General features: G+C 46.9%; 1 protein-coding gene across 1 annotated transcript in view; it reads left to right on the forward strand.

The window, feature by feature from the left end:
- Positions 1 to 27,297, forward strand: part of USP35 (ubiquitin specific peptidase 35) — a 35,687-nt gene extending 8,390 nt beyond the window's left edge. The window contains exons 2-11 of the mRNA XM_067289615.1: positions 7,121 to 7,817; positions 8,953 to 9,088; positions 13,899 to 14,028; positions 15,416 to 15,517; positions 18,437 to 18,595; positions 19,038 to 19,231; positions 19,350 to 19,443; positions 21,630 to 21,736; positions 22,928 to 24,149; positions 25,603 to 27,297. Of these exons, the coding sequence (XP_067145716.1) occupies positions 7,136 to 7,817; positions 8,953 to 9,088; positions 13,899 to 14,028; positions 15,416 to 15,517; positions 18,437 to 18,595; positions 19,038 to 19,231; positions 19,350 to 19,443; positions 21,630 to 21,736; positions 22,928 to 24,149; positions 25,603 to 25,773 (2,997 nt within the window). The 5' untranslated portion in view covers positions 7,121 to 7,135 and the 3' untranslated portion in view covers positions 25,774 to 27,297. The remainder of the gene's footprint in view (positions 1 to 7,120; positions 7,818 to 8,952; positions 9,089 to 13,898; positions 14,029 to 15,415; positions 15,518 to 18,436; positions 18,596 to 19,037; positions 19,232 to 19,349; positions 19,444 to 21,629; positions 21,737 to 22,927; positions 24,150 to 25,602) is intronic.
- Positions 27,298 to 27,751: the final 454 nt, after the last annotated feature.

A 27,751-nucleotide genomic window follows, 5' to 3' on the forward strand; every position in this document is an offset into this window, starting at 1 on the left:
GGAGCTGCTTTGCCCTAAAAATCTTGAATGCTCAGCATTTTTGCAAACTGGGCCTCCAGGTCTCCAAGAAAAAGAAGGGCCAACAGCAAACAGCCACCCGTGAAAAGGTTTTTATTTCCGTGACTTGTCCTGAAGCTCACAGAGCTTTGTGGCAGAGGCAGGGGCAGAATCTAGTTCTCCAGGGCAGCATTCAGCTGCCCAGGACTGAAACTGTCCTTCCCTCTCCTGCAGTTCCCTGGGTTATTTATGACAAATGAGACAGCGATCTCACAGACAACAGTCTCCCTCGTTGCAAACCCTGATTCATTCTCCAGGCAGGTTCTGGAAAAGATGTGATATGTGATCATTTAAAAAATATCTCTCTGAAAGCATCTGGAGCTGTGCTGAGACTGAATTAACCATCTTGCTTCCTAACCTTTTGCAACCTAAGTGCTCTTTTAATATTTTAAGATTGGAATGTGTATTTTACATGCATCATACATGCATCCTTTTTAGAGTTTCCCTGGCTTCCGCAAAGCCCTGTTCAGTTAAGCCCTTGAGAACTGGAGTGGTGTTGTCTAAGCTGACAAAGGGAAGAACTGAGAAGTCAGCTAGGTGGGCTCCTGTCCAGAAACGCTGCTTTTTTCGAACTATTTTGTCTGGACTGGATCAACAGGCATCAGTGCCCTTTTCCTCCCTGGATTTCACAGCCTCTTGGTCGGTGCGTCATCCCTGCCATTTTGTTGTTTGTCTCTTCCAGCCATTCCTGCTCCGTCTTTGCCTCCTCTGCTCCCTGTGTCCTGTCTGAGAGCTGTCATCCTCCATCCTGGCTTTGTCTGGCCCTGGCTTGGACGTCAGCATGGCGTACCCTCATTCACAGTGCGAACCTGGGCTTGTTTATCCCCTCCTGCTAATTAATACCAGGGTAGTTAGCGAGGGGAGGGTCAGTCGCAAGGTCAACTCAGCAGGTTCTCCTTGCTCATCTTTAAGGTGCTTGTGTCAATATGCTCATGAGAAAGCTGGTCTCCCTCTGCAGTCACTAGATACTCTCCACTGGGGCTCGTCTGCCTCTGTCAGCTATCGAGGGAGCCTTGTTTCAGCCTTGTCCTTCTCCGCAGTACCTCAGACCAGTCCTAGCTGCACTCTGAACAGCAAGGCTGGGGTGACCCATCCTGTTCCCTTCTGGGATCAGCTTGAGAAATGATCAAGCCATTTTAGGAGCTGCAGCTTTCTCTCAAAGTTCAGCCTGAAGCACAGTCTTTGCATTGAAAATTTGGGTGAAGTCTGGCAAAGTTATAACCAGTTAAAGGTCCAGTCGTAGAGTGGACAGCGCTGGGCAGCTATCATCCCCCCAGAAGGGTGTCAAGGCTGCCTAGCACTGTGCGTATCAGTGGTCTGTGGACAACGGTGATTTGTGGGGTTAGGTTTAAAAGATCTGTAGCTGTTTTTTGACCAGCCTGCCTGTGCAGTGTTCCCACATCGCTGTGCCAGGCTCGGCATGGAGTGCTCCGGGGAAGTAACCACGTAAAGGCTAGACATAAGCGGACACAACGGCTCCTCCTGCCTCCTCCCTGTCCCTTATTTGTCTGCCAGATGTCCAGGGCAGCAGGGGCTCAGGCTGTGAAGCTGGAGAGAGGAGAGACACAGGGTACGGGCTCAGTGCCAGTCTCGCTCAGTATGGCCCAAGTGACCAGTGAGCTGCAGCTGGGACAACTGCTCCTTCCAATTTCCAGTCCTGCAAGTCTGGTCTGTTCTCTAAACCAGGTTTTAACCTTTACTGTCTCTCTGTCACTGTGGTACTTTCTATTTGACGTGAAAAGACACTACCTGTGAACTTATTTTATTCTGTCCTCTTACCTTGTCCTCATCTGTTACCAATCTAATGCAGGCTGGTCCCTTGAAAGTCCTCACTGTGTTTTAAATCCAATTAAAGCAATGTTAGCTCTGCCATAGCTTGGTTACCATGCAGGGAAGGCAGGAATGGTGTTTGTAGGAGACAAATAAATCCAGCGTGTTAGCAGAGGACCATATGAGTCAGCAGATATGGGACAGAAAGGTCAGGATGGTGCCTGGAGAACCACTGCACTGTAGGCTGCTGTCATTGCCCGACAGGGCTTTGAGCATGTGTATATTGTGTTGTCTTCATCCTGTGAGACCACGGGGGAAGCAACGATGGGGAGAGGTAAGGTTTGGCTGAGTGGAAGGGCTTGCTAGCCAAGAAGCTGGGAGCCAGAATTTTATGTTTGTATTTGGCATGGGATTTTTCCCACCAGCAGGCAGCTCTGTACCCTTAGAGAAGATGCCCTCTCGCTCTGATACAGGCTCCAGGGATGGATTGGTCCCTGGATGGCATCCTCTGAGGTCCCTTCTGGATGTCATCTGTGAAAACCACAGGTCGGTGCAGAGAGGTAACCGTGATCATACATGTCTTCATCAGCAGGATTGGGAACGGTCACATCTGTTGGTCTGTGGTCTTTTTCCTTGGGGTGAGCAGCTTAGAGATGGAAATGATGTGTAATAACACCTAACTCTGCTCTTGCTGAGCTCTCTCCCACCGTACTTGGGGTATATATCATGCGTATTTTTTTCCTCAGTACAACACTACATACTTGAACATGGATGAATCTGTCCTACCTTAGGTAGTCAAGATGATACCTGTCTTCCTTTTCCCTCTCCCACGGATTGTTTCAGACTATAGACAGCAAGTGACAGTCTCCTACTATGTATTTGCGCAGCACCTAGCTTGGAGAGGACCTGTTGTGGGTGAGCCTTTATACGTTCATTCTCTGCAATAAGGTTTAAGAAATCCTGGCTGGCTGAGTTTATCACTCTTTATAAAGAGGTTTCTTGTTCAATAGTCCATCCAGCACGTGGCTATAAATGTGACATAAATGTTGTTCTGAGCTGTTCCAGGGAAATCCTCTTTTTTTTTTTTTTTCCCCCTTTTTTTCAGCAGTCTCTCTTCTAACCCTGGACTGCCGGCGAATTCGAGCAGTGACGAATGGCAAGCTTTGCCTGACTCTGCAGTCTCTCTCTCCCCTCTCGGTACGATGGTATAGCATACTAATGCGGCAGGTCCCTGGGGAGCAGCCAAGACTGCGTCACTCCCTCCAGGCAAGCCAGGGTGGTGGCAGCACGGTGTAAATGTCAAACACACACCCCCTGCCGCGTGCGAGACCGGGAGCCTGGGGAACCGGGGAAGGAAGGAGCCAAAGAACTGAAACGGAGGCAGAGCTGAATATTTATAGATACCCAAGCAGTTCTTTTCACAGTAGTGGGGAAGGGATACATTTCTAAATGAGTTTATTGCTCACGGAGGAGATAAACATCCTTCCTCTCCAGATATCAGCACGCAGCCTTGGTTGGTTGTTCGCATAGTACTTCACTGGATTCAGGAGGACCAGACCACAAGTCAAGGCAGAATTTTTGCGACTGATCGTGGTTGTTCACATTCCAGACTTCTTTCGCTCATGTGATTCCCTATTTATGTGATGTGCTCTGACTTATCCTGCTTGCTCTGGTATCCCTGTTACATTTGCTGCATGCTTGGACAGCCTGGATATGCAAGCATCAAATTACTGGCTCTTCTTTTAAAGACTTTTTTCTTTCTTATCCATCTTTCTTTCTTATCCGTCTTTTATTTCACATTCCAGCAGGAATTCCACCTCCATCTCTTCCCTGTTATCACAGGTGTGATTTTTCTTCAAGGCTTTTAAGCTCTCGAGTGGCCCTCCTAGCGGGAGGGAGTGATGTCTCCTATAACCCCTACGCCTCCGTCAGCCTGAGACGCTCTCTTTTCATCTGAACCGCTTACACCCCCATCGCCCCTTGCTGCACGCGGGGGCAGACTGGCGCGGCCTCGCGTCGTGGGCGCAAGACTCCCAGCTCCTGCGAGGGAGGTTGCGTGTTCGCGCAGTCCTAGTGCGGTGCGGTGTTCTCCTTCCCTCTTCAAGGACCTCTGACCCTGTACCAGACAACCTTTTATCTGCTGACCGGATGGCTTTTGTGCGCTAAGCTCCGGGGGGGTGAACTAGCCACATCCCTGCGTGACAGCTAGGAGGGCCTTGCGACTCAGATGGGCTCCCCAAGGAGACTTAGCCCTGGGGCTGTGACCCAGCGTGCCTGACATTTCTGCCCGGTGCACGGCCTGACATGGCGCTCTCTGATCCTCCGGGGAACAGGAGACCCCAAAGTTCGCAGGGGAACTCCTTGGCCTTGTGTGGGTTGGACCCAGGGTCCACGTATTTGCCCCTGACTGGCTGAGAGCGGACATGGAGCTAGCAAAACACTTTACCCTCAGTGGGAGCCTCCTGGTCAGCCTCACAGGCAGCTGCAAATCTGTCGACTTCCACCCGCCTTGCCAGGCCCTTAGCAAGGACATCTGAGGGAGGAGAACAGGTGTTCGTCATGGACGGAGCTCCACAGCATGGTACCAAGACAGCGTGTGGCTTCTCTCTGCTGGAGACCAGTCCTCACCAAACTGGGACACGACCTACCAGACTGTGTTAGGGGCAGGACTGGCAAGAGCCCTGGGAAGCGCGTGTCCCTTTGCGTACGTGGGATGCTGCACGTGCAAGGGAAAGGGGCAGAAGCCTTGTCCTATCACTGCGTCTCTGCCCTTTTAGGCTTTGGATCCTTTTAAGTAGGTGCTTCCCCTGCCTTATGTGCTATTGCCCAGACAGAGGCTGCAGTCCCATGTCTGCTTCCCGGGGCTTTTCTCTTGTTCCCCGAATATGAAGACCATCATTGGAAACATCTTTGCCCCTGGAGGAGAATGGAGCCAGTAGACACCAATGGAACACCTCGACTCCACTGTCTGTCCCATACTTCCCCGCTGAGCCTCTCTGTGGGTCTGTGGGAGGCTGTCTCTTGTGGGGATTGGATTTTAGGAAATGTGGAGCACCATCCTGAGCTGCTGAAGCCCTGGATCTGAGGGAGCTCATCCCTTCTTTGGATCAAGTGTAAGGTTTTGGTTAGCTGTTTGCAAGACAAAAATACCCAAATATGTGATTAATCTGAAGAAGTTCTGTATTTTTATGCATTCATTTCAGTTTTGGGCCTTTAATCTCAGTTGAGCATCACCAGAGGACATTTTCTGCATCCATCCATGAATACCACCATGAAAAGGGCACAAAGATTATCACTTATACTGGTCCCAGCAAGCTCTCCAGCTCTGCTTCTTTGGCTTCTCTTGCTGTGCTCATTCTTGTACTGTGCTGAGCTCTCACACAGGATGGCTCATCATCTCAGACCTCTGAGAACCAGAATGGACTTCCTGGCTTTCCACCCCTTCATCCTTGCAACTGGTAACAGCATTGCTCCTTCCATCTCCTCAATGTGTCATGTTGGGGCTCTCTTCTTTCCTTCAAATGTTCTACAGCTTCTTCTGTCATGTCTGTGTTCATATCAAACTCCATGAACACTGCAGTCTCCTACTCTAGTCCACCTGGCGCTTGCTGGCATCCGCCCTGAGTCCATTCAAAATGCAGGTGACTCAAAATCAGTTTTCCCATGTCATTTTAACATGGCTCTGCTTTCTAGCCGCTGTCTCAACATGAGCCCTCTCCTTCTTTTCAATGCTTTCCATTAATAGAGATGTGAGGGCATGATTTTGGTCAGTTTGGGGAAGAGACACATCAGAACCACACCATGGAGGCACCTGCTAAATCCTCCACTAGGACAGACTGAGGCTAGGAAGAGAGTTGGTGGACTCTGTGCAGAGAAGCAGCAGTGTTGATCTATCATGGAAGGTTTCTAAGCAAGAACAAAGAAATGCCACTGACTGTAAGCAGCGGGAGATGCTGGGTATGCAGTAAAGGGCATTTCTGGAGCAGAGACAGTTTGTCTCTGTCAGCCCATGCCAGGCTTTAAAATTATGATCTCATAATTTAAAATTCATGAAATCATAGAATAATATAGATGGAAGGGACCTCCAGAAGTCATCTTCTCCAACATCCTGCTTGAATCACATCCAATTAGAACAGACTTCTGAGGGTCTTGTGTAGTCCAGTTTTTAATATCTCCAAGGACAGAGATTCCACCTTTCCCACCCTGGGCCCCTGTTCCAGTGTCTGACCACTCTCATGGTAAAAAAGTTTTTCCCAATATTTAAACAGAACAAAGAGAGACTTCTAAGCACATTAGAAACTTTTGACCCTAGGGGCTAGAGCCTGGCAGTCCTCACTGGAGGAAATGGCTCTGGTAGTTCTGGAGGCTTGTTCTGCAGAGCTCTCCAGGCCCTGGATCTGGCAGAGATGGAGATGACTTCAGGGTACTCATGAAGCATCCTGATGCCACGTTCAGCTTGGCTTCCACCACAGCTCTGAACACACAGCTTTGGTGACACTGGGCTTGTTCATGAGCCAAAGGGGCCAGGCATTACCCAGGGATTGCTTAGAAATTCATTGGAGCTCCAATCATTCCATTTCCTTATATCCATACATGCTTCCCTCTGGAAAACGACAGTATGTTATGAAGAGCTTGCTTTATACCATGTGGGGGAGGTCCTGGGCAGCAGGTTAAGCCAGTTAAATCTAAGTGTAAGCCATGTTAAGTCTAAGAATCATTGTCCCATCTCTTACAAAGCATCAAAATACATCTCTGTTGCCTGATCATCACTCTTTCCAGATTACATAGGACAGCAGCTCACACTGATGTGGAGGGGTGTTTAAGATGTGGACTTACAAACTGTATCCTTTTTACTAAACTACAAAGGTTGGGCTTGTTCTTTGTCCAAGGGCAAGTGTCCCTGTGTGGTCCACATCCATCAGGTTAAACTTTCATCTCCTCCCTTTCCCAGAACAAGACAGCCTCATCCATGCTGTCTTCTTTGACCAGACTGTGGCCTGGACTGGCCTTGCAGCTATGCCAGTTCATTGCCTGGAGAGTCCTAGTTTCCTAAACCATTCCAGGGAATCCAGTCTGGAGAGTCATGGGACTGGGTTTGAGCTCATACTTTTGCTCTGTTGTAAGGTCTGACTTATCGCTCTCCCAACAGCATCCTCTTTTCCCTGTCCTTCTCTCTGCCTTAACTCTGTGGTCCAATTGCTGTCAAGTGGGAAGCCCAGGTAGTCATCATCTCTGGGCTGTAAAGCACAACAGAGCCCACCTGAACTAACCTGGCACTCTTCCTCTCTTTCAGCACCTGCGAGCAGAGATGGATAAGATACTGGAAGCTGTGGTGATGTCTTCATACCCCAACAACGTGAAGCAAGGGCTTGTGAGGCGCGTCATTGAGGCAGCAAAGCAGCCCATGGACAGCGAACAATGCTGGTCCATGCTCGAGCTGTCAACCAAGCTTTACCTTACTGGGGACACCAAGTATAAAAGAGAGATTGGGAAAGAGGTTTTGGAGGTCTATGGCCACTACCACCCAGAGGAGTTTGAGGAGTTCTTCAATGTCCGCTTCCTATTGAGTCTCCTCCAGGAAGGCTATGGGCCTCTGGGAAAAAGAAGCCATTACGTACTAGATTATATCCAGTTAGGACTGCAGTTTGTCTTGGAAAGCCCATCAGCAAATAGCATTTTCAACTTACTGAGGATCGAAGTGCTCCGGAAAGTCTGCGAGAGGCCCAGCCCCAAACAGTGTGCTAAAATCAGTAAACTCTTAACCCAGCATCCTCAGTGCATTCCCACTGGCAAACACCAGATCTTGTTTTGCCAGCAGCTGATACGGTGCATCGGGCAGTTCCAGTGCATCTCCGAAGGGGAAGAGGACATAATGGAGTTTTTGGAGCAGGTGAACAAAGTGAGCGGTCTGCTGCAGAGGATCTGGAGGACTCAGACTTCAGCCATCCTGCCCTCTTTGAAGGAGCTGTTCACTATCATTTCATCGACAGGTAAAAAATAAATAACAGGCACAAATGTAAATGCTGGCTTTGATGAGGAAAGAAATAGGTTGACATTTTACATGGTCCTGACATGTCAGAGCTGCAATAATTCCATAAGTTATAATAAACTAGAGTTCTCTAACCCATATCAGAAATGCAGCCGCTGCTGAAATATAATAAACAAGGGTCCCCAAACTGTCCAGGGTTTTGGGCTAAGAAGACAATATCCCTGCGAAACCACGCAGAGTTTGTAAGCAGGAGTTATTAACTGTGCTGAAATGTGTGCAGCACAGAAGTTTGTGTCCTCAGCACTTTTCCGCACCAGCTGGGCTTAATGCAAAGCATCCTTTTATCTGCAGTAGGGTTAGAGTGGGACTTGAAAGCATTTGGAAATGTCACTCTCTAATGGCTAACTTCCCTGGGCCTCTCAGCCTACTCCGTAGCTAAGGCTATACTTAGAAGCTAAGCACAAAGCTAAGGACTTACTTCTCACTGGATCTAGGGGTAGGAAGCCCTATGTTCCACGGCCAGTATTTCTCTGGAGGGTGGTTATATCTTAGGATGGAATAGAGGATGTTTATGTAAGTTTTAGGGCCTTCAGATTATTATAAAGGGTCTCAGAAGATTTTTAGAGGTACCAGTGCCATAAAAGGCTGGACTCTCTGTAGGCAGGTGAGCTCCTGTTTCAGCTCTTCCTAACCCCATGAGGAGATGGGCATTTCAGTGCCCTCTTTTTGAGAACCTCATCCTTTGGGTGTGCTCCAGGCAGGCAAATGTGCAGCCTCATCCCATTGCTATTATTTACAGTAGTCAGTATAAAGTGAGCACACAGAGGGAATTTGGGCAGGGGACCCAGGCAGCAATGTTCTTGTGTTTGTGATCCCTGCCTCCCTTTGCGCTGTGCATGACTTGATGCAACACCCTGTCTGCTATGACCCAACCTTGTTATGCGCCACACTGCGATTCTGGGAATTGTCCTCCTAGCACAGCTAAGTGTGGACTCCACATTGCACTGATCATTTGTGCTCTGCTCCATTAATGGAGCCAGAAATGATTCAGCTTTTAGAGCCGAGAAATGACCATATGTGCCTGGTTTCCCTGGCGACTAACATCTTTATTGCTGGCTCTTGTCCATATCTTACAGAGGAGCAGGAAGCACCATCAAATGCCTTGGCCAGCGTGGTCCAGTTTGTCCCTCTGGAGCTTATGGATGGTGTCATAAGAAACCTAACCAATGATGACAGCATCACTGACGTGCAAATGATGACAGCCATCAGTAGGTAGGAGAGACTGCATGAGTGAACATCCTGGGAAGGTTCTCACATCGTCTTTTTCAGTCCAGAGGAAAAGCTGCCCAAAAGCTGCATTCAATTCCCCATAGCAATTTTATCTCAGTACTGCAGTTGTGCAGCAAAAGCAAGTTTGGCTGGTGCTGTCTTGTGAAGTGTGGAGAAAAGGGAATTCCTAGACCCTTCCTTCCAATCCTTAGGGCCTAGAGAACTAGATTAAAGATGTTTTGTGTTATTTTATTTGTTTGGTTTAATTTGATTTCTTTTTTTCTTAGAAATGAATAGTGCTAGGGGATGCCGAACATAAGACATTTTAAAGAGGTTTGATTTTTTCCCAGAAACTGTTGAGGGCCTTTTCCTCACAAAATCTCCTTTAAAGAGTTTCAGGTGGATCCCCTGTCTCCCTTCAGAGGGACTTATCCTAAATGACCCGTCACAGCTAAAAATCTTGGCCTGTGCCAACTGCTGGGAGTTTCCCAGTGGAGAAGGAGGTATGCCCAACTGCTTAAATGATCCCACCTTGACCCTTGTCAGGTGAATGCGGTGCTGCCGGTCCAGATCTCAGTGCCATCCAGTGTTTATCCCTGCCCTCTGCGCAGGCAGAGTCAATAGAGACATCAAGGCATGATGAGGGGGTAGTGGATGAAATACTGTCTGACATGCTAGACTTAGTCCTCCCAGGGCCAGTGCCCTCTTTGGGATCAGCAGATCTTCCTTGCACAGCTGTGTCCAAGTCCTACAGCTCCTCTGTGCTCCAGGTGCCTTGGTCAGATTTGCTTAAGGATATCTTCATCCTATGCTTTCCTCGGAGGTCTCCTGTTTAAATGGGTGATGTTCACAGGTACTTAACCCAAGGGAGTGGGTCCTCCTTGCTCTCACTGTGAAAATCTCCTTTCTCCTCTTCCTATTCCAGGGTTTGTCTCCCTCACATAAGGTTACATGATGGATATGCATATAATTCTTCATGGGAACTTTATGCCTACAGGAAGGGTGCCTTCTCTTTCTGGAGAGAGCCATGGTTTTCCCAGAGTCCAGAGCAGCCCAAGATGAAGGATTATGTTGTCAGTTCAGTTTTTAACCTTCTTCATTTTTTTCCTCCTTCTGGGATGCGGTTCCCAGATGCTGCTGTAAGCTCCAGTCAATAAATTCACTAAGAACAGCAGTGCCTAAAAATAGCAGTTGCAAAATCAATTGCTTCATTCCTTTAAAAATTCTTTGTTACACAGAAAGATGAGTAAATGATTACTCAGTGTTAGCCAAACATTAAGCAGAGCCTGCAAAATGTAATTAAGTTCACTTAGGAGAAATGAGGAAGTTTTGGTGGAGTGTTTATGGCAGACATCTGTCCCAGAAAACTACATTAACGTGGGCCTTTTGTTGAATGCGTGCTCAATAAATCACAAATAAAAGAAAAATGCACAGGGGTAAACAGGGCCTTTCATCTTAGGATCCCTGACAAGCTGATTGCATACCGAAATTTCTTTCTCCAGAGTTCAAAGTTTGGGTTGGGGAGGCATTAGCAGGAGAGTAAACTGAAGCAGGGCGCAACTTTTGATTAAGCATTTAAGAGCAAACAGTGCTAATAAAAGCAAGCCTGGCACCTGCTGGTATAAGTGTACAGCACAAGCTGAAGGAATGTGTCTCTCTTGCCCATAAGGTGGATGCATTTCAGATAAGCTATATTTATGTGCATCCAGGACTTCAGAAGTGCTTGCTGATGTTCTTTTTTTCAGTGAATATCTGTTTCAAAGAGACAAGTTCTGGAAGTAAGGAGCATCTGCCTTCCCACAGAGACGCAGGCACCTGCTGTCTCTGGAAATCGGGACCTGACCTTTTAAAAGCTTAGCATGCAAAAATCAACGACTCCTTTGGAAAACTGGCTTGCAAAATGTTTGTGGATCTTTCAGTGTGGAAAGTGAATATAAAATATAACTGTTTCTACTGTAGCAACACAGGCAGCAAGTGGGCCAGGATTATAATTTAGCCACAAATGTCAGTAAACAATAGTTTATTGTGGCCTAGGTTATTTTATGCCTGTGTAAAAGAACATAGGGTAAAGAGGGGCCTCTGGATCCCTGAGTCCATCTTGCTGCTCTGCGTTGTCCTGCAGGCAACGACCTTGTGGACCCCTTTCATGAATGTTCAACTACAATCTTAAAAGCAGAAAGGGCTTTTGCTCTCACTGTTCTTCTTTCATAGCTGCTACAGGATTTGATTGCTTTAATGGCTAGGATCCCTCTTCTAATTGCCAGTCTATATTTATCTCTGGCCATCTTATAGCTCATTTGATCTTATGTCAACATAAATAGCTGAATTAGGTCTTTTCCCTCCCTGGTGTTTATTCCTTCAACGTATACGCAGAGAGCAGACACATCCCCTCTCTGCATTCCTTTGACTAGCCTAAACAGACTATTTTAAGCTCTTGTAAGAGTTCTCCATTTCTCTGATCATCTCAACAGGTGTTTTCAACACCTGCTCCTGCTTCAATTCACTGTTTTTGGACATGGATAGTCAGATCTGTACTTTGGACATGGATAATGAGATTTGTACACAGTGTTCTAGATGAGGTTCATCCTGGCCTTAGACCATGGCATTAAAGGTCATTGTTTTGGTAGTGAAGATGCCTTTCCTACTGCACCCTAGCATGGTGCTTGCCTTCTTCGTGGCTACTGTCACACTGGGAACTTGTGGTCATCGTCGTCTCGCTAATCTTCTTCAAGCAGGTCAGTTCCCATCATGTAGCAGCCATTTTTGTTATTTGTTCCCCATCACCACTGCATGTGTTTTGAATGAATATATTTAATCCTGGTTCTGTATCTCTAATCCTCAAGGTCACGCAGTTCTTCCTTGTGATAGCCTGATCCTCCTCCTCTGTTGATGATGCCTCCCAGCTTCGCGTCATCACAAATTTCACAGCCATATTCCTGATATTTCTGTCAATGCCATCAGACCCTGAAGAACATTACTTGTAACATCCCTGCAGCCTGAGACTTCCTGTATTTCATTTCCAGCTCTCCTGGAAGCAGCTTCTTACCTAATTCGCCATTCTTTTGCTAAGCCAAATTTTCTGTTTTAACTAACTGCTCCCACATGCACGAATATGCATCAGGACCTTTGCTGGAACCCAGTGAGATATGATCTACTGCATGTCCTGGGACTAGAAACTCAGGCATCTTGACAAACCTAGTTTGGCACAGTATGCCTGTGGTAGACCTCTGTGGCATGGTACCCCTTCTTTCCAGGCATTCCCTCATTGCCTGTCTTCCTTATAGGAACTGTCTTGCTGTTCTTCAGGAATATGGCACCATGCCAAAGTTAACAGTCATTAAAAAAGTCATTAAAACACACTAGAATTGAATTTTACATTTCCAGTGTTTGCGTTTTCTGGGATGGAGGTTACTGACTCCACTTGACTGTAGTGCATGAGCTCTTCGTGTTTTGTTTTCATATCAGCTGTCATTGTTTCTGCTTCCATTCTCATACCCATTATCTGCCTTCTCTTTTGTCTCCCCGATCAATTCCTTCCTCTTGCTGAAAACTGAGGCCGAGGATGTGTTTAGCTTGGAAGTCACATCTAGAAGCCATATCATATCTTTAATCGCCATCACATCCTGCACATGTAATGATTGCATGTCTGTCCTTATTCTCTTCTGAGGCAAATGGCTGCAGAAGCTTTTTTGACATTTACTTTACTATCTGACTCAGCTTGACTTTTGGCATTTCTCAGCATCCCAAAATATTCTGCCCTTTAAGTTTTCTTTACTGGCTAGCCTTTTTTTTCCCCAGGGCTTTGTAGACTTCACTTATCCCTGATCTTCTCCCTGTTGTGGTTATTCATCTCAGTTCCTTTTATATATTTTGCACAAGATACAGATTGATAAACAAAGGACACTGGTTGGTAAAGATAGCTGGACTGAGGTGGGAGACTAGAACGTGAAGGAGGACTGAGATGATACCTTCAAATCAAAGGTACTGAAGTGATCAGCAAAGTTTGACCCTTGGAGAGCCCAAACCTTAGTTACCTCCCATTTTTGTTTAACTTCCCACTTAAGTTAAAAAGAAACAACCTGTCATCACTCTGAGATTATTTTTAATGACTGTCTTTTCTATAAATTCAATGTTACTTGCAAAAAAAAGTATTAAATATTGTGACATCTTGTTGGTTGCATGGATATAGGTGAAGAAATTTGTTAGCTATAAAATTCAGGAATATCTGGCTGCTATCAGGGTTATCAGTATATATATATATTTTTTAATGTATATTTGGGAATAAATGTCTCCCATACAGAGAAGACAAAAATCCAAAACCTAGTGTTATTTTCTTGCCAGTAACAATCCAGGGATCATACCAGTATCATGTTCTGTAACGGTAGCAATGCAGAGACCTTGATCCATAACTAACGCTAGGGGTCTAGAACAGACATCCATCACCACCCCATTAGACCTACCTTATCTTTCTTTAAAAACAGAAGTTCTCTTTTCATGGACTCGTCTGAAAGATATACTAGAAAGTCCACAAAGCAGTGCAATGGTATACCAGTGGTATGAGCTTGATTTCAAGTTGATTGAAGTTAATGGAAAAACTCCTTGTACGGATTTGGGGTCAGGTCCTCTCATCAGCCGCAAAATGCAGATGATACGGGGGTAATTCTATTTCAGGAAGTGTTGTGCTTTGTTGTGTGTATGAAATGCTTTGTGGGGAGGCCTGTCTCTTGCTTGGTTATTCCACTGACTGAGCATAGTTTGGCTTTCACAGTGTGTACATTAAGTTATCACTTAAAGAGTTTGGATTTCATTTTAGGATGATTGACTGGGTGTCCTGGCCCCTGGGAAAGAACATAGACAAGTGGATCATTGCTCTGCTGAAGGGTTTGGCTGCAGTGAAAAAGTTCAGCATCTTGATCGAAGTTACTCTTTCGAAAATTGAAAAGGTCAGTAGACTCGCCGTACTGCTACCTAGAGGGTGGTGGACTGATACCGGTTTTGCAGCTAGCGTTTATGCCCTCCAGAAAGCCCCATTTTACACGTGTGTTATTCCTGCTGGAGGGAGCTGGGCACTGGGAGTCAACATGTTCCTTGCCTGAGTGTGTTGTCTAAGGATTTTGGTCAAGAGCCCAAGCTGAGGCTTTTTAGGGCTTAGTTTGCAGAGATGCTAATATCTTCAAGGTTAAGAAATAAAGCAAGCCAAGGACTCTCAGGCCAACCAAAAGTTTTCCTTTCCAAAACAGGGAGGTCTTGTACAGCCTGCCTTTGGGAAAGTGAAGCACATGCTCTCATTCAGTTGTGCCTGGATCAGTGCTGGCTGGCATGGGCAAAATACATGCCAATGAGCATGTTAACAGTCTGCACAGTCACAGACCAGTTTTTAAACCTATGCCCTGGCCTTGTTTCATTTACTATCACAGATAAATCCCCCATTCCCATTGCCATCTGCTGTTTTGGTGGTGAGTACTTGCCACTACCTGAAAGCCAGGAGACTAAGCACTCAGATTGGTGGCCACTTCAGATAACATTTTCTGTGCTCCTGTGTGCCTCCTTTTTCTTCTTTGTAAGATGGGGATAATATCTGGTTGAATATTGGTGGAAGTAGAAATGCAGAATATTATGAATAACTTAATTTGTCCCTGTGATGCCCTATGTGCATCAAACAGTGGGACAGTAGCATAGAGTCTCCAGCTTTTTATTTATCTTTCCTTTCACTGTTAATGCTTAGGAAAGGGACACAGTCCTTAACGTTGTATGCGATTCTTGGAAGCTTTCAGAAGCATGATCTGGAAGGGTTAGTTGGCATTGCTGTAGGCATCTTATGCCATTTTCTGTGGAGTAGGACAAATTTTGTTACTTGTCCTCTGCTTTCTCTCTATTTGCCTGAAAGGTTGGAGAAAAAAAAAATCCAAATATCACAATAAAACAAAAGTGGCACCTTTTAGAAAATATAACATCCCTTTGTGCTTGCATGGCGTCTTCCATCGGAAAGTGTGAGAAGCAGTAGTGCTATGGCTATACTGATAGTCCGGAGATCAGCACCTTGTGCTAGACATTGTGCGGGCCTGAAGCAGAGAGGATACCCTACATGGTATATGTAGGGTGCACTGAGGCCATTCTCAGGACAGAAGACATCTCTGGAGGCCTGGCTGCAGGCTGCACTCCTGTTTGCTTCGATACCCAGGTGTAGAGACACACCAGAAGATGTGGTAAATGAACGTGGGCCAGCTGAGGCCATCCAGTGCCTCTGTGTCCTGCTGTGCCCTTCTTGTGCGTGTCGCTGTGCCATCCTGCCTTCTTATTTGCCTTTTTTTTCTTTTTCTCCACCACTAGGTCTTCTCCAAGTTGCTGTACCCCATTGTGAGAGAGGGGGCTTTGTCCGTCCTGCAGTACATGCTGCTGAGTTTCCAGCACTCCCACGAAGCGTTCCACTTGGTAAGGCTGAATCCAGGACGCAGACCAGTGTGTCACCCTGTGCGTGACTGTGCATGGTGAACGTGGGAGCTGGGAGGGAGCCTAAGGAGCTGAGATACCATGGAATCACTTTCCGTAGTCTGCTTCTTTTCACTGTGTGCAAACCCAGCCCGGTCTGTCAAACAGAGGTATGTCTCTTCTGGAATCTGTGCACTGTCTTCTGCAGCCCAAAAAGCTTTATGGGCAGTGCAGAGCCGGTGCTGAGATACAGAGGGAAGTCCTGAGTCTAAAAGGAGTTGGTTGCTGTGGTCCAAGCGACTGTGTGGGATAAGAGTGAGATGGAGAGTAGAAGTGAGGCTTTACTTTATTCTCCGATAATTCCTCCCATTTCTCTTGAGGCTTATCAGCCTGGTGGCTCATCTCCAGGGATAAATCAGTATAAAGCTGATTGGGGCTTGGCTCTTCCTGATTTGCAATGTGTGCACTGTCCGGATTTACTGCGTGCAGGCTCCACTTTTTGCTGCAGTGCTCTGCTAACCGGAAGAGTGATTTCTGTGTGCAAGTGCCCACAGCCTTCACAGTCCTCTCTCAGCTTCAGAACCGGCCAGCCGAGGACACCGTTAGCGTGAATGTATGGCATGGCCTGTCAAGCCACACCGAAGGCTTTGTCAGAAACAGCTGTAGTGGTTTTGCAGTCATTTTAACCTGGCGTTTGCCAGCCCTGCAAACGAAAGAGGTGGCTCCCCTCTTCCCCTGCTCTTGCTCTGGGACCGCTTGCTTCTCTCAACCCCTCTCCCTTGTGCCAAGCCATTTGTATGGCTATGTGGGAAACTGCGTCGTACAACGAATCCAGGTGAAACGTAACCTGGCAGAAAACCCCAGATGGTCGACATTGCCCGGCTTGGTCGAGGTCTGGCTCGCCGCTGAGCTGCACAATTGCGTTTGTCTGGCCAAGGAAAAGGGATGCGCAGGGGTGGCCTGGGGCAGGGCTGTGCTCACACAGGCTGGCTTAGGATGTAGTTTCACGCTCAGGTTAAGAAGATACAGCCCCATAATTATTTGTTGCCATCCTTTCGGCTGAGGTGTCGCAAATTTTGCCACTCTGACTTTGGGTGCGTTAGGCGAGCCTTTGCATTCAGAGCATCTCAGAGGGCTCAGCGGAGGAAAGGGAATATATTCCTAAGAAGGCCTTGCTGTTCCCTAAGCAAGTGCCTGACCCTCCCTTGGAGTCACCAGACCATTCCACATACGACTTCAAAGTGTTACCCATATCCCTTGACGCCAGTTACTACTTCTTGAAGTGATCGGGTATCTTTCCAAGGATTTCTCAACACCAGGGAATGACATTTAGAGATTGGATCAGAACACTTCCGATTCATGAATTCTCTGCTGTTAAAGGCCAAAAAACCAAAACAAGCCATTTTAAGCAGCATTTGAATTTTCTCTTTTCATTTCCTCGGTGGTAATGCATATTTTATTTTGCTGTTGACACTGAGGCTGCTTCTTTCCAGTGTTGTCATTGGAATGCTGTAATTAAAAATCAGGGCTGCTTTCAGTGATTGAACCGATAAAAGAAATAATGGAAAATTACTCCTATTAGTGTTTGATTTTATACTTTATCATTAAAGCCTTTACATTTGGCTTTTCACCTAAAGTTCATGGAATAAACAGATAAGGCTGGAAAAAATCAAAAAGTGAGCCAACATTTTCAACTGATGTTTTTTTGTTCCTCAGCTGGAGACACTTTAGAAGAGCCTGATTTCTTGAGAAACTCTTCAGTTTCTAAAAATAGGACCGTTCCAACGGATTGTCTTCAGCTGGGCGTCCAAAATTTGAAACACTCCAAAAGTCATCCGTTGCTCTTGGCCTGAAGTTTCCATCACTGGCCTAGCAAGCACGAATTTCCTCCCACATTTTTTTAAAAACAGAGTGTAAGCCTGTCTTGCTGCTTATCTCTTTGTGTTTGCACTGGCACTTTGGAAGAGTTCTGAGAACTGTTCCTACCACAGCTTAGCACAATATTGATTTATAAAATGGTACTGGGATTCATTTGCTTCCCCAACAAAACTTTCCATTTAGAAAGGAAATAGTTAAAATCAGCAATATTTTGAAAGAGAAAGAAAGAGAGAGAGAAAAAAAAAGAGAAAGAGGAAGAAAGGAGGGGAGGAAGGACCAGGAAATGACTATGGGAGAGATTCTGATATTTTATTCCAGACTTGCTCTCATGTAAAATAACATAAAATATAAATATGAAAAATGTTGCAAGAATGCCCAGGGTCACCTTTCACTCAGTTTTAGCACATACACAAGTTTTGGAATAGTTTATTAATTCACTGCTGCTACAGGGTCAGCAGAGGGGGCCCGAGAGCAATTTATCATTTGCATTTGGGTTGTAAATTTAAAAAATTCTAGATTAAGGGTGACACTTAAAGCAAAATAATAAATGCACTATTTACATGCCTGCCACCACCCATCTGACCATGCCAATTGCAATTTCGTTTATGCAGTACAAAATAAAATGTAGCACATCACATTACTCAAGATAGGGAATACGCTTCTTGTAGGTTAGTTTACCTACATTGGAGGTGTGAATCACTTTACTTGCTACTTAGCTCCTTTCCAGAGCGTGTGTGTGTTTTAGCAGAGATTAATCTGTACAAAGAATGAAAATCACAGCATGGCAAAGAACGAGCGCAAACCTGCATGTTCTTTGCAACATGAACCCTCTGAGGTCTATAACCCCAAATTTGCTCTACTAAAGTCAATGAAAGATTTGCTGAGTTGAGTTCAATGAATGAAGGATGAAGTCCTGCATGGGACTGAAGTGAACTCCTGCACTGTCCTTCCTGCCTGGGGGTGAATTTCATTCACTTGCACGTGTGTTATAGCTCTGTGAGTAATTTGGAGCTGTATGTGACCGAGTGAACTTTCTTTTTCCAGCTGCTCCCTCACATTCCCAGGCTGGTGGCCTCTCTAAAGAAGGAGGACTCCAACTCTGCCACCAGCTCCCTGGAGCAGATGGCTGAGCTCATCCACTGTATGTTCTTCCGCTTCTCAGGATTTCCAGATCTCTACGAACCAGTCCTAGAAGCGGTTAAAGTAAGACAAGCACCTCTCGGCTACTTTTCCAAGCTATGTATTACATACAGAAGTGGCATGTTAGTCTGCTGTTTAGTGCAGAGGGACTGTCTCACTGGTTGGGATGTCATAACTGAATACCTCAAGCTCTGGCAGAAGAAAGGGTTTAAAACTCTTGAGTTTGAGCCCCTTGTAAGCAAGTTGGCTGCATTTTGGGTAGAGAGACTTACGGTGGGTCTGCAGAAGTCCCGATCATGACTGTGGGTTTTAGCTGTGATTTGAATGCCTCTAAACTACTAATACTTGCAGCTAAAGAGTTCCTCTCATAGATTCATGTGCACGTGAAGAGCAAGGGAAATGAGTTTAGCCATGAACACCTCTTGCAGAGGAGTTTTGCCATTGCCTGTTACTAATTCTTTGCATCGAAAGGTACCGATTTGTGACACAGATCTCTGTTTCCAAGGCTCTTCCGATTCCAAATGAAGACCGGATTAAGCATCTCTTGGGACAGAATGCTTGGACCTCCCAGAAGAATGAGCTGGCTTGCTTCTACCCACGCCTGGCTTCCAAATCTGAGACAGGAAAGATTGGGTTAATTAACTTGGGAAACACCTGCTACATGAACAGCATCATACAGTCTCTTTTCATGGCTTCAGAGTGAGTTTCCGCTCCCTCATTCCTACTCACGACTGCTTTTGGGTTGTTTGCCACACCGGTGTGGCTCTTGCCGGACTGATTTTCTGTCTTGTTTTGCATCTCTCGTTTTCTTTTACAGCTTTAGGCATTCGGTGTTGAATTTAACAGAGGGCAACTCCCAGCCCCTGATGACAAAGCTGCAGTGGCTCTTTGCGTTTTTGGAGCACAGTCAGGTAATTATTTCATGTTCTAGTTATTTGTTTGGACTGTCGGCTGCGGAAAGGCTCGTCTCCAAGTTACTTCCTGCCTACCCAAACGTGCTGATAAGGAGCTGTGGATCTTGGTGGATTTTTATAAAGGGACGAATTTTGTTTATATGAAAAGGGCGGATTTTGGGGGTGGGGGAGGCAAGTAAGTCCTGAACTCCTATCACACATGAAAGTGAGCTGCATTCACACCAGGCTTTGTACCTTCAATGTGTGACATTCCTTGGTTTGACTGATGCAATAACTAATAATTTTGACAATGAAATCCATTTGTTAATAGTTTATGTATGTGGCTGACTGAAAAGCCTGTTGGTATAAAGGTTTCTGTTTCTTGCTGTGCAGCAAGGAAGAAGATTGGAACAGCTCAGTTGTCCCCTTGCTTCACAGCAAAGTGCAGGAAAATTATGTGGAATTGATGGAATTTGCCTTAAAAGTGGTTTTGTTAAAAGAAAAACAAAAAAACCCTTTAGATTCCAGATGCTTTGAATCTTCTGCATTTGAGGGAAGCTAAAGGATTCTGTAACCCATAATGAAATTAATTATGAATGAGCATTTAGCTGGTATGCGCAATGTCCATAATACACTATAGGAAGCAGCAAGGTTTTGCCTTTCAGAGCTCTGGGACCAAACTGCAGGCTTGTAGAGATGAAGTATGGTCATATCTAGCCCCTTTCTTGAAAATGTATCTTTCTGTCCCTAAAGAGACATGATTTTGAAAGTCAGTGACCAGTGAACATTCCCTTGCTGTGAAACTGTTGTGCTCAGGCCCTCTGTTTTCTAAGCCTTGACTGACAGTGTTGGCTTGTTGCATTGTGGTGATATCTCATTTCAGGCGGCTTTGGAGTGAAAAAAAAAAAAAATAGAGAACCTGTTAAATATTGTATTTAGAGCCTACTTTTTAGCAGCAGCGTAGGGTGTGTGTGATCTTCAGATGAGCAAATACAGTAGTGTTTTATGCTTTCTTTCCCAAGATGCCTCTGTGCTTGGTGTCCAGGGTTGCGATCGGGGTGGGAGGAAAGGCAGGATGGGCTGTTACAAGTGGAAGCACCACCAAGGTTTGGTTTTGCACAGAACAACTTGCTTGTTATTGTGTAGCTTGTAGTCTGAAAACACCCCAGTCCCCTGGCTGCCCTGCCCAAGCCTCGAAAGCTTTCTTGCGGATGCACAGCTCAGTGTGGTCTCTGCTTTCTGCCGTCTTCCTCCCGTGTTGAGCAGGTCCCTTCCGCTGGATTGAAATTCCTCATGTGTCCACTTACCATCCGTCCAGCCAAGGGTGTAAAATAATATTATGGATTGGATCAGTCATGCTGTTTTCCTAATATTCTAATAGTTTCCTAATAATATTCCAGTTATTTTTCTTCTTTGGGCAGTTTTAAAAGTCATTTTTTTGCTGAAGATGTTTCTTTTTCTATGTTAGTTAGACAGCAGCTTCCTAAGGGCAGCGATTACATTATCTGGCAATGCAGATTACCTGTCTGCAGTGATCAGAATGATGAGTGGGAATTTAGTGTATTTTTTTGTTTTGTTTTTCTATAGAAGGATTTGGTGAGAGATATCCTGATCAAATTAAATGAAGCATCAAATTAAATTCAGGCTGAATTAAGTAGAAGTCTCTGGGCCAGGAAAATAAACCATTTAAAAACTGAAGGAAGAAATAAACATGAGGATATTTTATAGAAGTATTTATAAAATAATGGCCCGGTAAAAGTGGGTGAGCAGAAGCTCTTCTTCTCGTAATAATGGAGCAAAGGGATGTTCAGCAGAACTGAGAAGTGGGAAATTTGTCCTTCCAGTCGCAGTCCTGTTGTGCTGGTTTTGTTTAAGGGGAAGCCTGAGACAGAAGAAGGCGAAGTGAGAGCCTCATATGTGAGAGAAGGCATGAGGAGCTGGGAGCAGGGCATGGGTTTTCTGACCTCATTGCCTTCCATTAGCCAGCGAAGGCTTGTAGCAAACCAAGCAAGTCTTCCTGGGCTCTGGGATTAGCCCTTGTATGGGAAAAGAAGGGACCTGATCAGGGCTGTGGCATACGAGCGTGCCCTGCTCCCGGCGAAGCAGGTGGAAAGACCTCCTTCCTCCATCTCCATCCCCCCATGCCAAATGGGAACCTGGACCCCGGCTTAAACGCTTCTCTCCCTCTTCTCTTTTCCTGCCAGCGACCTGCCATCTCACCTGAAAGTTTCCTCTCTGCCTCCTGGCCGCCTTGGTTTACCCCTGGTGCTCAGCAGGATTGCTCAGAGTATCTGAAGTACCTGCTGGACCGGTACGTGGCAGGCGCCGCGATTTCATAGCCCCCGTGCGCACCCACAGCGACTGTGTTGGGGCAGGGACAGTCTCACCGCACTGCCTCTGTGCTGCCCAGCCCAACGTTGTGCCAGGCTGTGAGCATAATATTTAACGATAACCAAAGTGCAGGTGGCTGTTCTCTTCCCATGGCATCCCAATGTTATTTCTAGCAAGAACAGTGGAAGATGTTCAATGTCTAATGTTGTTGTTCCTGGTACTCAGCATTTCTGAGCTCTGTCTGGCACATGTTCTTTTTCGCACATCAAGTATGTTATACTAGCCCTGGGTACTGGAATGAATGACATTTCACCCAAACGACTGGTATTTAGAAAGTGCAGTGGAGCCAGGAATAGCAGCCGAGACCCAGAGGAGTTCAAAGAATGGAGACTTGAATGCCTGGGGCTGAAAGGCAGTGAGACTTGTCCCAGAATCCTTAGTAAAATCCTCCTTATGCTGTCCAGTAGATAAGCTCAGGAAATCAGTTCAGCTTGAAAATTTCTGCCTTTGCTCTGAAGGCAAAGGGAGACGATTGGGCCAAGTTCAAAGAAAAGCCAGTTGCCTGTCTTTGAATGACAAACCATTTAGCCTTCTGCTTGAAATGTTGATTTTGCTTCTCTTGCCTAGAACGCCCAGATCTCCAGCATCCCAGTGATCCCCCTAGATGTGGGATCAATAGCACACAAAGACCTCTGATTCCAAAATCCTGCCCTCCCCACTCCCTACTTTCCACCTGCAGCAAACGTCCCCGCTGGCAGGACTCTCTCCGTCCGTCTGAATGTGGTGAGAGGTTGAAAGCCACCGTATAAAGGCTGAGGATGAAAAAGAGTCACTAGGGGCTTGATTCAGATGCTTAAGCGTAGACATGCAGAGCTGTTTGATGTGCCTGGGAGTGTCCCGCCTGGTCTGCAGCTGCTGCTCCCGAAAGGAATGAGGCTCCCGCAGGCTCTGTGCCATGTCTGCCAGCTGTGTGCAGATGTGCAGGGGTCTGGAGTGCTCTGCAGCACTTCAAATGGCACCAGGCACCTATGTATATGCGGCTTAACCTGAATTAAACCCCACGAGTGAAATTAGCTGGGGAATAGAAACTATACATTAAAACTGCTTCTTGGTGTTGTACTGGTGTATAATGAAATCTCTCTCTCTCTTCTTTTTTTTTCCTCTGCCAAAGATTACACGAAGAAGAAAAAACCGGAAAAAGGATCTACCAGAAACTCAAAGAATCCAGCTTGATGTCTCAGGCCATTGAACAGCATTATTTAAACAAGACATTAATTGAGAAGATGTTTGGAGGTAAAATGATGACAAAAATCCGCTGCTTGAAGTGTCTGAATGTCTCCTCTCGAGAAGAAGCCTTCACAGACCTGTCCCTGGCCTTCCCTCCACCAGACAGGCATGTGCTTAGCACAGGGAGCACATCTGTTTTACCAGTGGAAGAAATTGGTCCACAGTTTATTGAGCCTCCTGGAAACCCAAGCCAGATAATGGGATCTCCTAGGATCCAGAGGAAGCCTCATGAGTCTGGAGACCATGCAGCCCACCTGGTGCCGGTGGAAACACTGGGTTTCCGGGAGCCGGGAGACCAGGCAACTCCCTTAAGCAGCGATGCTGTTGGCATGGATTCAGCCAAAGACCCTCTCTTGGCTTTTGGGGAGCAGACGTGCGGTCCCAAGGACTCCAGATCTGTTCCAGATTTAATCAATTATTTCCTGTCCCCGGAGAGACTGACAGCAGAGAATAAATATCATTGTGAGAAATGTGCTTCCTTGCAGGATGCTGAGAAAGTGTCTGAGCTGACGGAGGGGCCACACTACCTCATCCTCACCCTGCTGCGGTTCTCCTTTGACCCAAGGACCATGAAGAGGAAGAAGATCTTGGATAACGTCTCCATTCCCTTGGTGCTGAAGCTGCCTGTTCTTATTACCCCAGAAGAAAGCGAGGATGTTTGCCAGCACAGGAAGGACAGAGCTGCACCGGGCAGCAGTTTTGTGTCTGTCATGTATGACCTCTGTAGTGTGGTGGTGCACTCAGGGATCTCCTCCGAGAGTGGCCACTATTATTGCTACTCCAGAGAGTGCAGTGACACCATCACCCATGGGCAGCCCCGGGATGGCGTACAGAAACCTGCCTCTGACAAGCAGTTGGACTTTGAAATCCAGTGGTACCTCTTCAATGACACCAGGGTTTCCTTCTCCTCTTTTGAATCGGTCAGCAACGTGACCTCTTTTTTCCCCAAAGACACTGCCTATGTCCTCTTCTACAGGCAGCGGCCAGGCAGGCAGAGCTGCCCGGTGCATGAAGCTGGGGCTGAGGCCAGCCGCCTGCACGGCGAACCCTCCCTCAATAAGGACTTGATGGAAGCCATTTCCAAAGATAACATCCTCTACTTGCAGGTAACTGCCTTTGCCATTTGCACCACGGCAGAAGGATGCATTCCTGCTGCTGACGAAATCAATAGCTGTGTTTCCACCGATCTCGGTGGCAGCAGGATCCAGTTCTGAGGATAAGTCCACATGTGCAGATAGCCAAGTTAACTCAGAGCTATGTTAAGTACTGTACTCTCTACATGGCTTCCACGGCTATGTATATGGCTATGTCACGGCTTTCCCACCTCCTTCATCACCTAAGTGGGCCACCAGGCTGTGGCTTCCTGGCTGAGACTGCCAGGAAAGAGCAGGAGGGAATCTGAGTTGGAGTTTTTTAACCAGACTTTGCTACTGGGACCATCTACACCACATGTATTGCCTAGAGACGACGTGCTGTGTGGGAAAGTTTGGTCCCTGGCTAAATTTGTTCCTGTTGCCTAGCCTGATCAACTGGCAGCTCCCTGTGCAGTATAATGACATCTCTGCTGTCTTTCCCCAAGGTCAGGCCTGGCTTTTCTTTATGGCTGTGTTAAGTGAGGGAGAAGCAGCTACTTGATCTTGACTAACTAACAGAAACATGTTTTTTATGCTTCCAAAGCATGTCCTCAGCTGGAGAAGTTCACTGAAGTTGGCCAAAGATTTGCATCAAATTTGCTACTAGATGTCCAGGAAAGATGGGTGAGCTGGGAATAAAAATCAGGGCAGGTTTCATTAATAGGCTAAGTTTAAAGTTTTCCAAACAGCAGAAGTGTCCTGTAGGAAGTGAATCATTTGAAGGAAAGGCAGATGGGAGGGAATCTGAGGCGTTTTCCTCCCCTTCCAGAGGTTGCTGCAGGCTGTGGAGGGTCAGTTGTTTGGTCACCTACTGTGGCCTGGAAGATGTGATGCTTTGATGCATCTCCCTGCCACTGTGTCTCCTCAGCTCCTGTTGCATGTCATGCTTGATGACAGTTCTAGAGAGGAGCACTCGGCTATCGGAGGAAAGCGCATACTTTATCTCAGTGCTCAGATAGATGTTAGAGATCTGGGCTGGACAATTGCTCCAAAACCTGTGAGTCCCTGGGGATCCTGCAGCCGTGCGTTTCAGTTTATGGATCCAAACTCTGCCCATTATTTATCACTAGCAGTTCCCCTCCCACCCTGAGCAAGGTTTGAGGATCGTGTTTGCCTTGCAGACAGAGTGTTCCTCTGTGATTGATCCCCTACCGCTGAACTGTCCCAGCTGATACCCCAGATCTCCTAGTGAAACCTGCCCTTGGCCTTTCTGATCTGCCTCTCACCTTCCCGAATTTCTTGCCAGGACCTGATCTGAGGCACTGTGGTCTGATAAACCCAGAGTAATTTGTAGCAGGCTCCCACTGATGAAGAAACAGGCTCCTGGCTTCTCTCGCTGAAGGGAAGGTGGGAGCAGCTCTTTGTGCCATTTAGCTGCAGGTAACGGCAATGTCTTTGCTTTATTTCTCCCCCTTCCTTCTCCCAGGAGCAGGAAAAAGAAGCAAGGAACAGAGCTGCCTACATTTCCGCCTTGCCGAAATCCCCTCTGTGGTGGAGAGACTTTGACAGGGACAAGGATGACGACAGCTCATCGGGGGGCTGCAGCCCCGCTGCTGGGGGAGGAGGATCCGGCTCGTTTCACGGACTCGTCTTCTAGAGGTCAGGTTAAATCAAACACTCACGTCCACGTGTCTAACCCAGCTGCTGGGCTGACCTGAAGCCAGAGGCTCCTCTTTCTGATGCCGGTGACAGCAAGCATCTCAGAGAAGGATTTGGCCTTGAATCTTTCCATGAAAAAGGACTCATGGGCTGATTCAGAGACCGTGTGGCTGGCTGGAGCTAAATGCTGGCGCCTGGAGGGTCCTACCGCTTTCTATGCACTTGATCTTAACGCCTTAAAGTAATACTAGTAGCTAAGCACCTACGGAGATGAGCAGCTGAAGACAGCTCAGAGAAGTGCCCTTTTGCTTAAGCGTAGCCTTGCCTTGCCTGCTGCGAACCACGCCACCAGCCTGGCGAGAGGATGGGGACAGACCCAGCGTAGCTCCGGGGCTTGAGACCTTCCACGCACACCCCATCTGCAGCCCAGGCTTTCCCGCAGCGCCGGCTCATTTTTGGGGTGCCTCTGCTTGTTTTTTTTGTTTTTTTTTAAATGTGTTTTTGAGAACCCATGTGGAGACGATGTAAAGGAGCTGCATTTTCTAAAAGAAGCTCAGCAGGCAGCGCGGCAAGGCAGGTTCGCCTGGGGGAGCGAGCCCGTGAGCCTGCTTCAATCAGAGCGAGCGTGAGCACATCAGCTAGAGGGGCTTTGGGCGGCGTTGCCAGTGCGGCTCTGCAAACCTCCGGAAAGAGGCTGAGGGGCCTGAACCCCTAAAGCCAAAAGAGACTGACCCTGGTCTCGTTGGGCTTTTTGTGCTTCATCAAGCCCCCGTTGTGTTACCCGTTTCCTACAGTGACCTCGCTAGTGACTTTGGACGCTATTAATGTGCACGGCGGCCGCAGACACACAGCCCTTTGTCCAGGCGTGTCTTTAGGCCTCGATTACCCTTTTTCTGCTACTGTCATTTCCTGGGCTTCTGGGCCAGATCTGTCGTTCAGAAATTGGGCTTTCTTTTGGGATACCTTGAGTAGAGCACCGAAAAATGGAGACCCCCCCCCAAAAAAAACCCACTATCTGTTTTTTCAAATGCTGGTTTGCAAGGACAGTAACCCCGACTGGGTATATTATATAAACAAATATAAATACATAATATATAAACCAATGCATTATATAAACCAATATAAATGTTGGTTTGTAAGGACAGACGCTGATTTTGGTGGTGGGAGGCTGACCTTACCCCGCGGCGTGTGTCTGTATGAACGTAGCTCTCTCTAATGCTGTTCCCTAGCAGTTGTCCAAGTCTGCTCCTCACTCATGCCTGTAGTAGAGATTTCTCTAGCTCAAGCGGCAGAGACTTGTGCCTTAGGTCCTGGGGTCAGGGCCTAATCCTGATGGGGTGGGGGGGGAATATTGCATTGCTGTGGAGTGAAAGGCAAAGCACAGAAATTGCTACCGTTGATGCAATGGGAGGTCTGCTAGAGAGGACACTTTCTGGCTTGGGATCTGATCTCTGGCGTATACTATAATAGTCTTTTATTGTCTTTCCTATATATAAATAAAGGAGATGATGAATTAATTCAACGTGGAGGCCTACGACATGCTTAGTGTCTCATACCGGTAGCTTTACAAAAGGGCTTCAGTCCTTGAATGCTGATGCTTGGGGGACACAAGACATTTCTGCGACCCTTTGGTTGTGGATGGCCTCCTGTCACCTATCCACTGCTGGCCACCCTGCTTTGGTGGTTCTCCAGCTCATTGCTTATCGCTAGCATAGCTTGAGTCGGGGCTGGATCCTGCTTGACCCACGGGGTCCGGCTGTGGGTGCGTGTCCCTTCGGCGGGAGCTTTTCCCCTGTCGCTGTACCTACAGGGACTGGTTTCCCCTTGCCGGACGAGTGCTCCAACCCCTAAAATGTTGAATTTCTCAGGTCCTCCTGCCTTTGAATACCCTGTGGCCTGGCCGGCAGAGCCGCTAGCTGGACTACGTTTCCCTGTGCTTTAAACATAAATACAGCAGCATGAAAGAGGAGGGAAAG

This window comes from Apteryx mantelli, chromosome 1 (genome assembly GCF_036417845.1).
Source record: "Apteryx mantelli isolate bAptMan1 chromosome 1, bAptMan1.hap1, whole genome shotgun sequence".
NCBI lineage: Eukaryota > Metazoa > Chordata > Aves > Apterygiformes > Apterygidae > Apteryx > Apteryx mantelli.